This window comes from Phragmites australis, chromosome 19 (assembly GCF_958298935.1).
Source record: "Phragmites australis chromosome 19, lpPhrAust1.1, whole genome shotgun sequence".
In the NCBI taxonomy this organism is placed as follows: Eukaryota; Viridiplantae; Streptophyta; class Magnoliopsida; order Poales; family Poaceae; genus Phragmites; species Phragmites australis.
In genome coordinates, this window is record NC_084939.1 from 5,795,091 (window position 1) to 5,812,119 (window position 17,029).

Below are 17,029 nucleotides of genomic sequence, written 5' to 3' on the forward strand. Positions count from 1 at the left end.
GCTCCTACATTCACTATTCTAATTAGCCAACCTTCAAAGCTCACCATGTTTTGCGTCTATCAAACCATGTTCAATACGATCGATCAAGATGGAAACAGATCACCTATCTCATTTTCTCGGGTTGTGGGTGAGTTGTTTGGTACTCTGCTCTCCTCAGGGCAGTAGCCCCTAAGTAAAACAAAGGCTATCGAGTAAGACTTATATCATTATATGATTTATCTATGTATATATGAATTATTTTTATTAATGTAAATAATTATCGATATTTGAAGTTAGGGTTTTATGAATATGTGTTCTCGGTTTGAAGTATTAGTTCTTAACCGACACTAACGTGTTTCCATTCGGATGGGTTCGCTTTCGATATCCGATGTTCCCGAGTTCACACCCGTTTTCGGATTTCCCGTTTTCAAGATGAAAATGGTTATGAGGTTTTTTTAACAGTTCCTATCGTTTTCATTCCTACTGATCACGGGCCCATGATTAATCAAAGCTTAATCACCCAATCAAACCCGGAATCAGCCAACGGGCGGCCACTCACGAAATGGCGCGCATCTCTCTCCGCCTCTTCTCGACGCATCATCGCTTTCCCTCTTCCCGCGACGCGACGCCACCCGATCCCTTGCCTCAGCTCCACTGCTCGAATCGAATCCAACCCCGGCCGGCTCCTCTATACATTGCGACGCCCGCCCGGGCCACTGATGGAGGCGGAGGGGCGGCCCGCGACGGCGTCAGCGATGGAGGCGAAGGGGAGGGAGAAGAAGGACGGGGTGATGAAGGAGGTGATACGGCTCGAGCGGGAGTCCGTCATCCCCATCCTCAAGCCCAAGCTCGTCATGAAGCTCGCCGACCTCATCGGTATATCTTCAATCATCGCCTGCTTCTTGGTTTGTTCCGATTGCGCCTCACTGCCATGGATCACCGGCAGGCCCTGGAGGCTTCGCATTTCTTGAAAAAAATGGGAGATGAAACTCAAACTTATTTATTTTTTTCGGTGTGCAATTATGAGGGCTTCAGGGATCGTGTTATAAGTTTGTAATTGCGTCACCGGCGATGATATTTCTTGTCCCAATTGTCTGATCATTGGTTAGATTTTTTTCCCCCTTCTCATTGCGACAACCGGACCTAGAGGTGTTAAGTGGAACGACTTCTGCGAGAAAATGCACAAGTTTGTTAGCTTTGTAAGACTTAGATGCGCCGATTGAACCGGATTTTACTTAATTGCTGAAGAAGGACCGGCCATTCCATCTGTATCGCTGTTATGACAAGTTCTTGGGTATGGAACTGTGGTTTCAATATTAGTATTCGTTTTGTTTTTGGAGTTCTAGTCATTGCAGTCACCGATCCTATATTATCTTTACCCATATTAATGAAGGATCAGTGTGTTGATTGTTTAAATTTTGGTATTTATGTTTCCCAACAATATCTAGGTACTTTTTAGTTTTTTAGGTGATATGTAACGCAATCCCTTCGTTGCTGTCTCTCACAAAAATTCTGTCCATCTCCGCTAATGCTTGCATGGGCTATAGATAATGTGACTTCTACACAATTTTAGTACCATATTGGCATCATCTCCACATATGTGACTTCTAGGTACACAAAAAATCCAAGTTGGTTTTACTTCTCTATTTGTGAAATTTTGGAATTGAATTGGTTTGATTTAATTTGCCATGCCATAATGCACACATGCTCTGGATTTACTCTTCAGAGCGTGACAACGACCGTGTTGAGTTCATGAAGCTATGTAGGAGGGTGGAATACACTATCCGTGCTTGGTATCTTCTGCAATTTGAGGATCTATTGGTTCGTACCTCTTATTTTATTCATTTATGACAGTCCACATTGGTCAAGTTTCTTTCAGCTAAATGTTTGTTCTGTGATGCAGCAATTGTACTCCTTATTTGATCCTGTTTATGGAAAGAAGAGTTTGGAGCAGCAGAACATGACATCAAATGAGATTGAAACTCTAGAACTAAATTTCTTAACTTACCTTTTTCAGGTTCGCCCGCTATTGTTTCCTTCTCATACTAACGAGTGTGGTTTGTTAGAGTTTATACGATAATAACTTCAACTATCTCTGTTCCCAAAATTCAAATCGTGATCTTAAGTAGATAATGGAAAAGAGCAACTTCAAGTTGTTATCTGATGAAGAGTATGAGGTAGCCCAGTCTGGTCAGTATCTTTTGAACCTTCCCATCAAAGTTGATGAATCCAAGGTATGAAGTCATGTTTGTAAAATTTTCAATATGTACGCTGACACAGCAATCTTCACTTTTCAACTAGCTATTTGAACAATTTTAGGTAGACAACAAGTTGTTGACAAGGTACTTTAAAGAGCACCCACATGATAATCTACCAGCATTCGCTGATAAGGTATTTTTCATTTCCTATAGTTCATTCTGCTACTCATTCTTTCCTCCTTAAAGTGTACAATTTCTTTTGTTATGCCGATGAATCATGAACAGAGTGCCACATGTAAAAAACCAAAACAAATGAAAATGGGAGAAACTGGCATTTTTGTTCTAATTGTCACATAAATAGTCTTTCCTTGGCACCCCTTGCTGAGCAAGACATCCAAGTTAGGATGCCCCTGTTTTTTTTTTTTTAGGGTTCTGAATAGTATTTTCTTAGTCATTTTCGCATCAACTACATCTTTGCAGTTTATTGTCTTCCGTCGGGGCATTGGAAATGATCAAACAACTGACTACTTCTTCATGGATAAAGTGGATGTCATCATATCTCGAGCATGGAGGTCATTGCTCAGAGTCACAAGGTTAACATCTCAATATCAATTGTTTTCTTTTTTGCGCTAAACTGAATGGTTTTTCCTTTGATAATGCATCATATCAATTCAATGTTTAATATCAGGATTGATAGATTATTTTCGAAGAAACAAGTAACATCAAAAAAAGACACAAAGAAGACTGATGAAATTAATGAAGACGAAGAAGAACCAGAACTCCACGTTGAGCGCATTCGTCTAGAGAAAATGGAGCTGAGGTTGAAGTTTCGGGCTTGCCTCTACCAGAATTTTTGGTAAACTACAGTTGAACTTATTATCTAATGTATGCTATTCCTTTTTTACGGCAGCATAAAGAATATATTAAGAAAAATGACAATTCAAGAGCCTACATTTGAAAGGATAATCGTGGTGTATAGGTAGGTAATTCTCTTGTAAATTGTCTTTTCATTAGCCTTCTTAAATCCTGAATCAATCTCTTGTCATCAGAGTTGACACACTGACGTAGTTACCCATTGTGATCAAAACACTATAGGAGGGCTAGCACAGAAAGTGAGCCAGATCGAGGAATATTTGTAAAGCACTTCAAGCACATTCCAATGGCCGATATGGAATTAGTTCTGGTAATATATATGGATTACGGGAAGTGCTCTTCTCAGGATTTTTTTTGTTATTTCTGTAGGTTCTGTTTATTCTCCTACCGAGTATCTGACATCAGTATTTGTGTTGTAGCCAGAGAAGAAGAATCCAAGTTTAACACCAATGGATTGGGTCAAATTTCTTATTTCTGCTGTGATTGGTTTGGTATGTCTCTGATGCTTTCGATATAAAACATGCTACTTAGTTATCTTCAACCATCTGAATATCGTTTTCCTTCCAGGTCACTCTAATAAGTTCTCTTGAAATGCCAAAGGCTGACGTATGGGTTGTCATAGCTATCTTGTCTGGTCTGATTGGATACTGTGCGAAGATCTACTTCACGTAAGTGATTTATCTTATAATACCTCATAAGAAGAATTTGTTTTGTGTATATCTCATTTGATAAGTATCACTAATATATGTCTGAAGGTAAGTATCTGAAGGACTAGTACAATTTACCAACATGGTCAGTTCCCTGGTACTACACTGATATATGATAAATTTATCTCTTTCCAAACAGATTTCAGGCAAATATGGTTGCATACCAAAATTTGATTACAAAGTCAATGTATGATAAGCAACTTGATAGTGGGAAAGGAACACTTCTTCACTTGTGTGATGATGTGATCCAGCAAGAAGTATGCAAACATTGAGGACCTTCTCTTGTTTGTTGCTATCTTGACTTTTATGTGCCACAGATGTGTCTAAAACTTTTTTACAGGTGAAGGAGGTTATCGTTTCTTACTATATTTTGATGGAGCAAGGAAAGGCAACTATACAGGTAAGCGTACCTACGTGGTGCCAGCTTTTCTATCATGTGTATAGCTCTACATAGTTTTCTGTATCGATTCCAGTGACATTTCTGCCACGTCTTGTGCATCATTATGTCGTTTTGCTCAAAGTTCTGCTTGCACAGAATTTTTCATGCTCATGCAACTGTACTTCTCCTGTAGTGTAGTTAAGTAGGTTCCACCATTTTATTTGAAGCTTGAAAGTTGACAGTAACTAAGTTGGCTGTATCCTATTTATCCTTCCAGGATCTTGACTTACGTTGCGAACAGCTCATCAAAGAAGAGTTTGGTGTGGAGTGCAACTTTGATGTTGTGGATGCTGTAAAGAAGCTAGAAAAGCTTGGTATTGTTTCTCGGGTAAGTTTCTTTTATTTAATTCCTGCAAACTTCTAGTAACATTTGCCCCTCAAAACATTTGCATCTCTAATGAATTGTCTTCTGAGTAACTTTAAAGCCAACTCATGCAAATCTTCAAGAACAGAAGTATCTGTTTGCACCAAAGTGACATTATAAACTTTAAATGTCCAGTGGGAACCTGCCAATTTCAAAATTTCTGTTCCATTCCAAATTTCTTTATTATTGCAATAATTCTATACTCAGGACTCAATTGGGAGGATCTTGTGTGTTCCGTTGAAGCGCGCAAATGAGATAATAGGGACTACTACCGAAGAAATGGTGATGCGAGCCCAGCAAGCCCCAGCTGGCTCATAGGTTCTGCAATATGTCAAAGTGATAATTCCTTCCTTCTCGGAAGATTTCACGCTGAAAGGCACGTCGTGTTAATCTTTTATTTGTTCATTTGTTTGTAAGTAAGAATGATCTCTTCCATTTTTCAGTGTCTGTGAATTGGAATAAGTGATCTGTAAATCACAGGATTAACATGGGCAAGACCTTTCTTTGTGCCATTTGCTATGCTTGCTGTTTCCATTGCACAGTTTGTTCATTTTTTAATGCTTTCACTGCTTCGTCACACCAGCCCTGAGAATAATTTGATACAAGTCCTCAAATAATAATTTGATATATTCTGATAATTTGCTCATGTTGAGTGTGTGTTGTAATCAGTAACAACTCCATGTGCCCCAAGGTCCCCCTGTGCTTTTCTGACTGAGCGTTAGCATTTGTGAAATGGATAGCCTACTAGTCAAGGAGATACAGGAGAATCAATACTTCTCCGATTTACGCTTGTAGCAGAAACAAAATCTAAGTTTTCTGATCCAATTCACATCGACCTAGTACATGCATGAATCTACTATGATCCTGCCTAAACTGAACACTGATAATCCCTTATGGCACCAGCTAGACGGCGGCGCAGGGTAAAAGTTTTCTCCGTTGCATTATTGCACTACAACATTTTACATAGCTACGGAAATTTCAGTCTTGGACTCTTTAAAATGGGCAATAGAAGTCCACTTCTTGCGCTAGAGAATATCTGAGGCCATACAACAGGGTTCAGTGGACCAGATGATCCCTTTTTTAATGACTTGAATTGATCTGTGAACCCAATGATACAACAGGAGTTGTTCCCTAAGAAACCAATAATTGGTATTTTACATCTAGGCGCGGTTCAATTCCACCAAGGATAGAATATCAATAAGGAGGTCTCATCTTGCCAATTGCTGCTTGGAAGCACCATAAGAACCTATCCTCAATCATCTTCTGGGGATAATGGTTTTATCTGTCCTCAATCATCTTGTGGGGATAATGGTTTTATCTATCCTCAATCGAATCTAGGTATCGGTTATATTCCCTGGCAAGAAACAGCTGAAGACTTGAGCATCATTGGACAAGAAGGCACAGGTTGTGGCTTTCTTTCTGAGCTAGCAGGAAGAAACCACTGTGTCAGTTCCCGAGCGACCGACGCGAAGTCACCGTAGATGCCTTTCACGGATGGAGCTTATGTAAATACCATAGCTATCAATTCAAAACTACTCAGTAATCTAACAAGAAAAGTTTCTGATCTGGCGAGCCACGGCTCACCTATCAGAACAAGCTGTTCTAGATGTAAGACGACTCACAACTTGAGATTATTTGCATCAGGCCTGACAGACATTTCACCATTCTTCGTTACAGATATGCTGTTGTGTTAAAATAAGCTAATAACCTTCAGAAACCACATAACTTTTCAAAATTGACGAAATCAATCAAAGAAAGACATTTCCAGGGTTATTCTTGTTGCCCGTGTTTTCATTAATGAAGTTTCAATCCAGATGCTCCGTCAATTGCCAATATAAACAAGCTAAGAATACAAGAACACTTGCAGCAGTAAACCGAGATGGTAAGACCCTACCCTGGAACTGTCTGGAACAACGAGGGCCATGCTTCACTAAGATTATGAAAGTATACAGAGCACTATTACCACACATCGATAGAGACAAACCAATTCTCCAGATAACTTCAACACACGAGGACGCATGTTAGACATGCCTGCCGCAGTTCAATTTATTCTACACAAACACCATACATGGGCAGAAAAGAGATGGATTTTATTTAGGACATAAAAGTGACATCTCTCTTTCAGGCATCTCATCACTGGTTTCCGTACTTTGGTCCATCTTTGCCTTTCGAAATGTCATCCCATCCTCTTACCCATGGCTGACCTGGCGTTGATCGGGTCTCTGGAGAAGCATGCTTGGCCAGGTTTTCTGTGATTTTCGACTTGATGGCAGCAAACACCTATTTGGACATGAGTTGTTCAGTAAAGAAGCAGTTTCTTTTTAAAAAAAATACATAAGGGCCAGAAGAATGGTTGTGGTATGTCATACATGATTAGTGTTCAGATCTTCGGGTGGTTGCTCCTGACCAGTAAGCCATTTCCACAAATCTGGGTTCTCCTGAAGAGTCAAACAATTGTGATCTTAGAACCAATATGCAAATTTGAAACATTGCTCAAGAAAAAAGGAATGATGAGAACAGGATACATAAAAGACAAAAGTAGGTTTGGTTGTGTATCTCAGCGTACAAAGTGGAATTTGTCTTCTTATCTGTAGTCTACAAACTTATGAATGGGACTTTATGGATAGATGTTACTTAGCATGCATCTCCTACAGTAAAATGTTTCTGTTTGTGATTGATGACCAGATGTCATAGTGAGCATGTTAGTGCTGGTCCATGAAAGATTAGGTCTCTGACAGCTGAATACATGAGGGAAAAAGTAAGAACTTATACTATCAAACAAAATCAGTAGCTCAATTTATACAGTTTCATGGTGTGAGATTTAGCAAATAAGTTCTCCAGATTTATAACTGTTAGCATATGGTCAGGCCACACTAGCACAGTGGGGATTAACGCACTGGACTGTATGAAAGAAGCTCAGCAAGATGAATTGGGTGCATGAATTTTTCATGAACTTGCGGGTTACAACGGACTACTAGCAAAGAACTAGTAAGGATCAACTAGTAACAAGCATACCCTACATGTGGGTCCTGAAAGCTTCTATCTAGACAGGACATACATTTTGTATCATCTGGGAAAGGTAAAAGAATGATGTCATCTGGAAGTATATCATAAATGCTTTAAACTGCAGTCATCCAGCAGATTCATCACAGGAATAAGATTGGCACATCAGACATCCGCTGCTATCTAGAACAAGTGCCAATGATACCATTAAAGGCTTGATCAGCAGTAATCATATCTTGTTGATCTAGAAGTTCACTAATTGTGGAAAAGTGTTCTTAAACAGGGTTCTATTGCATCGCACTAGCAATAGAGTATGAGGTTCAATTCACATTCAAACAGTGCTATTACAAGTTTCATATTCATATGGACAAAGAAAATTTAGTGTAAATGGATTATGCTGCAGGTTACAACAGATGTAAATAATACTTCAAAGGAACTAAGGACTAAGGAACAATATTAAGGACAGCCATTTTTCAGAGTGACTGATAGGATACATAAAGTAAAACCTATAAACTGAACCCTGAAACATAAAAGGTACAACTGATGGGATACTCAAAATCTTGCGCAGTGAGTGGGTGGTGAACATTCAATTACTTTCACACCTGTGGAGTACAATATATGGAACTGAAGGAAACAATTCCATAGATAGTGCTAGTAGACTTGGCCAAATGGTGCATATAGAAGCGATCCAGCGAAGGCCCCCCATTACTAAATTGTTAACCTGTACAGATTACAGGTAATCTGATCAAATTGTTCAATACCATTTGGCTGGGTCTATGGCAACAAAGGTGGGACAATCAGGGAGGATTCTAATGGATCAATCGGTAGCCCTGATCCTAAGACAACTCAAGCAGTACCAAAAAAAGTTCTTGAATCAGCAGACTAGGAGGCAGTGTTTAGTGTTTACTTAAGCATTAGAAATCGTGTAGGTCCATCATGTTAAGGCAAAGAGAACTGATCCCATCTCTGTAGAACGCAAAAAGGTCGGCTTTGCGCTTCCCATTGATTCAAAGTTTGATATGTCTATACTGTTCATACCTTTTCAAATATGTCGGACTGGAAATATACGTAGATATTGCCTGAAGTAATGCCTGATATGGCAGTCATAACAATTAACACCCGATAATTGGTTCGACATGCTATATGTTACTGCAGAGGAAATTTGTACATGTACATGGCCGATTACTCAGCAACCAACCAATCAATATGAACTAACCGATTGATCTGAGCTACATTAAGAGAAAAGATGACACAGTAGAGCGATCAGGCGACGAAATTACTAGAGCAACAGAAAGGGAAATGGGTAAAGCAGGACGACTTACGATGTCGAGCACTTGCAGTAGTGCGCGGATGTTGGCCTCGTCCATGGCGTGGACGTGCTGCTCGACCCAGCTCCCCAGCACCAGGTCCAGCTCCAGGAATCCCCTCTGCTTGCTCCGGTACACCAGCCTGCACAGCAGAGCACAGCACAGCCCACCCGTACTCACGTCAAGAGAGGGAAAGTATCAAATCCCAACCAAGACCCGCTGTCAGATACCCAGGGATTGATCGGCAGATCGGGGAGGACGCACCTGTTGACGAGGCGGCGGCGGCTCTCGTCGGAGGAGAGGTCCACGGCGGTGGCGGCGTTCTGCTGGGACGCTGTGGTGGCGAAGGCGGAGAGGAGGCGGTGGGCGGAGGAGGCGGGGAGGGGGGACGAGGGCGAAGGGAGGACGCGGCGGAGGTGGAGCGCGCGGCGGAGGAGCGCGGCCGCCATGGCTGCCGCGGCTGTCGTGAGGATAGAGGAGAGGGAGAGATCGCTGGGAAAGAGAGGACGACGTGGCTGACTGGTGGCCCCGCACCGCGGCCACTTTATTGGGTCCGGTTGGGTTGGTCCGGAGAACGTGGAAGCGTGGCACGGCCTGGGCCGGACGAGTGCGTGCGTGCGTCGTCTTCTTTCATGCGCTTGCTGACAGAGGAAGCGGATTCTGTGTGAATAGTTTTCCCACAGAAGGCTGGCTGAATTCTCTCTATCTAAATGCGGTCGCATTCGGTGCTGCCAGGCTGCTCCATGTCATCATCAAAATATCAACCATCGGATCTCTCCATTGAGGAAAACTACCCATCAAATATCTATCTTCTCTCTCACCTGTCCCCCTCGCTATTTCCAGCGATCTCTCTCGATCCTAATCCCTCCTCGCTCGCCCTCTCCGAGCACAATGGATAGGCCTCCGTGTGACTCTGGCCTTTGCGCACCTTGCCACCGCTACTGTGCCGCCTCTACTCCGTGCATACTCACCGCTGCGATGAGGAACGTCAGGTACGTTGGCAAGTGCCGCCTCTCTACTGTCATCGCAATGCCGGCGCAGCAGAGGTAGCACAGCCAGAGTCAGAGGACAGCGATGCCTTTTTTGGGGCCGTAGTCAACGCCTCCCATGATGAAGAATGTCAGGTACATCGACAAGCACCACCTCTCTGCCACCATCTCCCACCTCGACTAGGAGCTCTAGACGCTCCAGGTCCATTTCCATGCAACTTCTCTTCCCTTCCCATGGATGGATCCGTCCTTAGCATATGCTTTTTGATGCTGAATCAAGAACCGACTAGATTCCACATGGGGAGGAGGGGTCATCATCCTAGACTGTTGTTGGCATTGAACAAATGCGATCCAGATCTTGCCTTGTGCATGCTTTCAGATAGAATCGAGAATTCAATTTGTCCTTGTGCATCTTATATCGCCATTGGATTACTCATGCATGTTGCCTCCGTATAAGGGGAAAAATCGTTTCTTTTCTCTTTAGGTTGATGTGTTCTTAGTTCAGAAATGAATGAATGTCCATCTCATCTCTTGCTATCTGGTGGTGTAAAAATGGAGGACCCGGACCAACAGTGAGGAAAAATACTTTACCTATATTTAGCTAGCTATGATGATAGCAAAAAAATGCCATTCGCAGCAACATCATAGGAAGCAGTAGGGTTGTGATGTTCGTTGGGAATGCATCTTAGCCATTCTATATGACAATTTGCATGTATCGTGATCGACGAATGGACAACTTGAGCCATGAGCAAAATGGGATCCTGCACAATAATTGCAAATTCTTCAAATATGTTCTCATCGATCCTCACTGAACTAAAATTACTCTATTGGAAAGAAAATATTTAAAGAAATTGTAGCTCTTTGTCATCATTTGTACCTATGCCCAGGCTACTATGTCTAAACAAACATCAAGCCTATTTTGCTGGTTGGAGAATCATCAGGAACTTGTTAGTGAAGCTTCTTTCCTTCTAGAAAAACTTGTTATTGGGGCTTATAGCTAGTAGTTATGATTTCTCACTCTATTGCTTGATCTATCAGTATCTATCTCTGCAAGGGTGAACTAATTAATTATTTTTAGTCATCTTGCAACTCTCTGTTACCAGGAATAAACTAAGAGTGTTGTTCCAAAAATGAATAAAATACTAATCTCGAGATTTTGTTCAAAAGTAATATTAATGATTGATACTTGATATTGACTATAGCCATTACTTATATAATAATTTTAGAGAATATGAAACTAATCAAAACAAGGAAACTAGAATAAAGGATTGGATTTCTTAGCTATTGTTGTTCACAACTTTGCATCATACTTATTCATTAGTGGAGCCCTATATATTTTTTTTCCAAACATAGCATTAATGAACTACTTATATTTTCCTTCCATATAAATAGTTGGTGTTAGTTTCCTATCAGTATAAGTGTATAACTAGAGCTGTGAAACTAAAACCCCGTATGACTGACTCGTGTTGTTGGCACTCTGATTTCTCAGTGAAAATCACATGCAAGATGTACCTTGACATTAATAAGACTACACACAATTAGTGATTTGGCCATCTTTTATGTTGCCCTTTCAATCTTTTACAAATGCAAAACTGAAAGTGCATCTAGGTCCCTTGTGAGTTTTGGCTAATTGATGATAAACGATTAAAGGACTAATGAGTTTATCGAGTTTATGAACAGGCTCTAGTCCCTTTGAAAAAGGTTAAAAGAAGTCGACGTCCCTCAAAAAGGAAAAGAGAAGCGGCATGAAGAAACTCATATGGTTCAATTTATTTTAATTTTGAATTTGAGTTTAGGAATGTCATACTATAAATAGGGATATTTTTTGCTAGTCTTGCTAGTGTCTCAGTGCTCAAAGTATCTTGTTAAAACCAAATTTTGAGAGACATCATCACTCACAGACACTGGGAAAAAGGGCAGAGTTGTCTGAGCCCGAAGTCTCCGGGTTAGTTCGGAAACTTCGGATTCTGTTAGGTGCTTCGGAGTCTCCGAGTGAGACTTCGAGAAAAGGTCTCTGTCTGGCTTTAAGTCTGAGCCCAGAGTCTCCAGGTTAGCCCAGATACTCCGGACAGTATAAGTGTTCCAGAGTCTCCGAGTGAGGCTCCGAGAGAGAGTCCTTGTCTCGCTTCAAAGCCTGAGCCCGGAGTCTCTAGGTTAGCCTAGATACTCCGGATACTGTTAGTGTCCCGGAGTCTCCTTGTGAAACTCCGAGAAAGAGCCTCTGTTTGCCGAGAGTGCTATAGCCGGAGTCTCCGAGTTGGTCCGGAGTCTCCAGGTCCTGATGCTTCCGGACCTTCCGGGCATCCTCCGAACTAGTGTTTTAGCCGTTTTTTCTCAAGTGTTACCCGGAGTCTCCAGGTGAACTCGGATACTCCGAGTCAGTGTAACGGCTAGTTCTGACAGGTTAGGTGCGTGAGTTTCTGTGCTACCCGGATACTCCGGGTGAACCCAGATACTCTGAGTCTGTTTGAAAAGACAGTAACGGTTAGTTTTTAGGGGAAGGGTATAAATACCTCTTCACCCCCTCCATTTATTGCTGATGAGCTACCAGTGAACAAACTTCCTCAAGAGCATTCAATAGCCCTTCCAAACCCCTCTAATGCTTGATCTTTACAAGATTTGAGAGTTAGGGTTTGGCAAGTGAGATTTAGAGCAAGAGAGCAACAAGAAAATCTTTGAGCATTTTGAGTTCTTGCCAAGCTGCGATTTGTGTTCTTTTCTCTTGAAGCTTTGTGCTTCTAGACGGTAAGAGGTCACTTGTGGAGCACCCAATCTTACCCAATCTTTATGGAGTGCCACGGGAAGCTTGTATTACCCGCGAATTGAGTAAGAACCCTAGCTCGATCTTTGTGGTCGCTTGGGTGAGGATAGGGTTGAAAAAGGCCCGGATCTTTGTGAGCTCCTCAACGGAGATGTAGGTACTTCTTTGTGAGGTGGCCGAACTTCGGGAACAAATCTTGTCTCCATTTAATTTCTTGCAATTTACTTGTTCAAATTATTATTTGGGGATTTGCCTCAATATTGTTGTTTGCGAGTATTTGAGTGCAGGTTATTGTTGAAAGGAGCTTATACATCCTATAGAGACAGTGGTAAATCGTAGACTATATTAGACTTACTTAAATTTACTTTGATTTTGAGTTCTTGTATAGTCCGGATAATCCGGGTGAACTCGGATACTCCGGAACCCGGAGTATCCGGATTGAGCTGGAGTCTCCAGACATTGTCTGATCCGCTGCAGAGTTTTAAATTTCAGAAATGACTATTTACCTCCCCTCTAGTTGACATCAAGGACTTTCAATTGGTATCAAAGCTTAACCTCCTACAAGGCTTAACCGCTTGGAGGAATTAAAGATGTCGGCATCCGGAGAGAAAAGCCCGAGAAGTCCTAAAGGTAAAACTCCGAGTGGTGATTCGAGAAGACAAATGGATACGGGAGATGCTTCAACAGCTGGTGGCTCCAAAGATAGAAAAGAAGTTGAAATTAATTTTGATTATAGCAAATTAAATTCCCCGTCTAACAACTTTATCTCCGTACCTTCTGGGCGTGCACCATTCTTTTATGGTACTCACTATTTGGAGGCACAAGATGAAGATGCATTTAATATCGCTCCATCCAAGCATTTGGAAAATTATGTGTGTAGGTCTTGATTTTCCAGCGGAAGATATTGAGCTTACACCCGAACAAGAACAAGCCATCCATAGAAATACCCAAGCAACAAGTGTTTTACTCAGTGCCTTAAGCCCCGAAGAGTTCAACAAGGTGGATGGGCTTGAGGAGGCAAAATCAATTTGGGATACACTTCAAGTGTCCCATGAAGGTGCAACTAGTGTGAGGGAATCCAAGATAGAATTGCTTGAAGGAAAATTAGGGAGATTTGTGATGGAGGATGATGAGACTCCGCAAGCCATATATGATCGGGTGATGGTGTTGATCAATAAGATTAGAGGGCTTAGAAGTGAGGAACTTGAAGATCACAAGGTGGTGAGGAGGTTGCTTAGAGTCTTCGCACCAAGAAATCCAACTTTGGTCACCCTCATCCGGGAAAGAAGAGATTACAAAAGGCTTACACACGTGATCAAAAGAAGACAATCAGTAGACGGCTTCACGTGGCTTCACGTTTCGTCGGCAGAGAATATATTCTATACCTTGAGATTCCAAGCTACTATCTAAGTACCTAGACCAAATTAAATAAAGGAGAAAAGGAGCTCCTCTGGCAGCTATAAAAGGAGGCTTCAGGCGGCAGGAGGGAGGACACCACCAGACACTAGCCACCAGCCATCGAGCAGCATCTAAAGAAGAGCGAGAGCATCCTTAGCACTCCCTCTCTCACTACTAGTATTAAGTCCACCTTGTAAAATTGTTATATTGAAGGAAAGATTTGTGCTACTACCGTTGTAAGGTAACCATCTATGTGTGTAAGTTTTTGGATCCCGAAAGGAAAAACCATTTGTAAGCTATGCTTGTGGAAATGAATTAATGTGGTCTTTCAAAATCCTTTGGTCTTCTAGTTTGTCTATATGAGACGAGCTTTTATGCTATGTACCCTATAGGAGAAATCTCTTTAGTAGTTCTCAGGCAATCCCCGCATCTGGCATAGCCATAATAAAGTAAGAAGAACTCGGTGTTCGTAGAGAAGTGTTCCCTTTGGGTGGAACTGTCTCAGGTGATGATAAAAACTTATCACATATGTTCATGACTAGGAATGTCGAGGGAAAGCTTTGCTACTCCTGAAATAAGCTAGCGATAAGAATGGTGAGTACCGAGTAGGATTTTTATGACTATTGTGCAACCAGCTGAATTGTTGGTTTTTCCAACCTGCAAAGATCATTAATAGCATCAATGAATACTACCGAATCAAGAAAGGTCGAATATTTTAATATTGTTGTTACTGTTCAAAATAATATTTTAATAACATTACATTAAATTTTTACTATTTACATAGTGTGCAAATAGTACTAAATAGTATCTGAATAATACCACATAGTATCAAATAGTAATTCTTGAATATAAATTGCATGCAGGAAGTGGACGAGTTGTTGAAGTATATTATAATATTATATCCTTACACCGTCGCACGCTAACGATAAATATTGCTAGTCATTCTGTTAATAGTGAATAGTAACATGAATTTGAATAGTAAAATTTATATATTTATATATGGACAAGGTTCTGCTTTGAGATAATAATATTGGTATCAGAGTCTGGTCATCATTGAAAAGCTAAAATATCTAATTTAGAAGACATTGTCAGTACAAAGGATAATGTTACTATTAGGTGTACATTTAATTCCTCTGAAGAACATAGTTGGCATTCATCTCATAGCCAACTAAATCTAATTGTTGACCTATTACAAAACTTTTATATAATTTGGGGTAAAAGACAAGATGACTTGGAATTAAAATTAGAAAGATTATACAAAGAATATAAGCAGTTAGAAGAAAAATATTCCCTCACACATAACAAATTTGGTCTTACAAGTCTTAGGAGAAAGTAAGACCGGGCAAAATAAATCAAGTCAAAATAACGATTATATTAAAGAAAAAGTTACGTTGTTATATAAGAAACTAGACTTTTTGTTAATTCTAGATAAATTATTTGATAAGAAAGAAGTTATAAGGGCTTTAGAAGAATCAAAGTCTTTAGATCAAAATATAGGTAATATTAAAAGACTTTTAGAAGAAGTCAAGACATTAGTTCTCTCATAAATAAATGTTTGAATATAATCAAGCCTCAAGAGAAACAGAAAAATACTTAGTTGACCTTATTGACTTTTTTTTATTACGAATCACTTAAAGAAGACTCTAAGATAATAATAAGGCAGAATAATACATTCTACAGTTGCTAATCCAAATTTTAAATATAATTAATATCAAAGAAAACAACAAAAAGATCGTATTAGCTTCATCTAGAATAGTTGCATCCACTAAAGCTATAAATTCACAAAGATGGATATATCTAAAAGCTTCGTTAGAAGAGAAAAAACACTCCAGCTAGTAAAACAAGATGCAAGACCTTTAACTCTAATGGATAAGCTAAAGGGTAAAAGTGAAGATATAGATAACCTAGAAGAAGTCATAGATGTAGAAAAGGACCTTGAGAGATATCAGAAGGGTACTTTAAGAAAAATAAAACATCAACAGTTCTACCAAATGGGTATGTTTGAAAGTAGGCATGAGTTATATAGGATATCTAGAGAAGTAGAATTAAGTGTTTTAACACAACCAGTAGAATTAAGATTTGTAAGTAAGTAATTTGAAAATGATCTAAAGTATTCGGGGTACAAATATATTCACCAAAGAATGTATATCATAGGAATTAAGGGTATGACAAGGAAAAAATTAAGAATAAAGGTTCTAATAACATTATTAGATAAAAGATTGGATACAATAAATAAAGCTGCATTAGGATTCTTATAAGGAGATATGAATGAAAATAGATTAATAACTTACATAGCTCTAGACTTGATGATGCCTATAAAAAAATTTATAGAAAAAAATGAGCTTTGGCTTTCAGACCAAAAGATACAAAGAATTTAAAGGAACAAATTTATTAGTAAGCATAGAGTTTATAGGAAGATTGACTAATAGAAGTAGAACTAGGTATAAGGTGAATGTGAATGATGTAATTGAAAGCATACAATCAAAGGGAATAAAATTTATTAGTCCTTTAAAGATAGACTCTAAAGATAGAGCAGGAGAAGAATGGAATATAAGCGAGTTAATAGAAAACAAGACTTTAAAACAACCTGAAAACTATATAAGTTACCAAAATAGTAAAGGAGATACTAATATCATATTCATAAATTATAAGTCAAAGAGCTTTGGATGATTTAGACTCTGTAATATCAGAACAAGATATTGAAGATAATAGGCGGCATAGTGTATCTGAATTTATGAAAAAAGCGGACCTAGATACTGAAATAAATTATTATGAGAAAAATCAAAACAAATATCTGTAGATTATAAGTACACCATGACAAGTGAATGGTCTAAACTAAGAGATAAAGAACCTTATTTTTATAGAGAATTAGCAAGATTACGAAAGTTAAAAAAAGAGAAGAAGTTAATTTTAGGAAGTTTAGAGATTAAGAATGAAATAAATAAACATATTGAAGATAAGATAGAATATGCTAATGATAAAGGTAAGCAAATAATTGATAGTAAAATTAC

General features: G+C 39.7%; 2 protein-coding genes across 3 annotated transcripts; one reads left to right on the top strand and one right to left on the bottom strand.

The window, feature by feature from the left end:
• Positions 1–625: 625 nt before the first annotated feature.
• On the top strand, positions 626–5,080 carry LOC133899934 (uncharacterized). 2 transcript variants are annotated; one of them, XM_062340977.1, is made up of 15 exons: positions 627–855; positions 1,706–1,800; positions 1,883–1,996; positions 2,109–2,213; positions 2,299–2,370; positions 2,658–2,770; positions 2,866–2,997; positions 3,088–3,156; positions 3,273–3,360; positions 3,470–3,541; positions 3,618–3,718; positions 3,897–4,014; positions 4,098–4,157; positions 4,414–4,524; positions 4,768–5,080. In XM_062340977.1, the coding sequence occupies exons 1-15, from the start codon at positions 699–701 to the stop codon at positions 4,876–4,878; spliced, it is 1,518 nt and encodes a 505-aa protein (XP_062196961.1). In that variant the 5' UTR covers positions 627–698; the 3' UTR covers positions 4,879–5,080. The 2 variants fall into 2 exon arrangements, with proteins under 2 accessions (XP_062196963.1, XP_062196961.1); XM_062340979.1 differs by lacking the exon at positions 3,088–3,156 and having other exon boundaries at positions 626–855; positions 2,866–3,033.
• Positions 5,081–6,358: 1,278 nt separating this feature from the next.
• Positions 6,359–9,405, bottom strand: LOC133900703 (succinate dehydrogenase assembly factor 2, mitochondrial-like). The gene is made up of 4 exons (XM_062341915.1): positions 9,135–9,405; positions 8,886–9,012; positions 6,930–6,998; positions 6,359–6,840 (listed from the first exon to the last, which is right to left on the bottom strand). Exons 1-4 carry the CDS (start codon positions 9,317–9,319, stop codon positions 6,694–6,696), a joined length of 528 nt encoding a protein of 175 aa, XP_062197899.1. The 5' UTR covers positions 9,320–9,405; the 3' UTR covers positions 6,359–6,693.
• Positions 9,406–17,029: the final 7,624 nt, after the last annotated feature.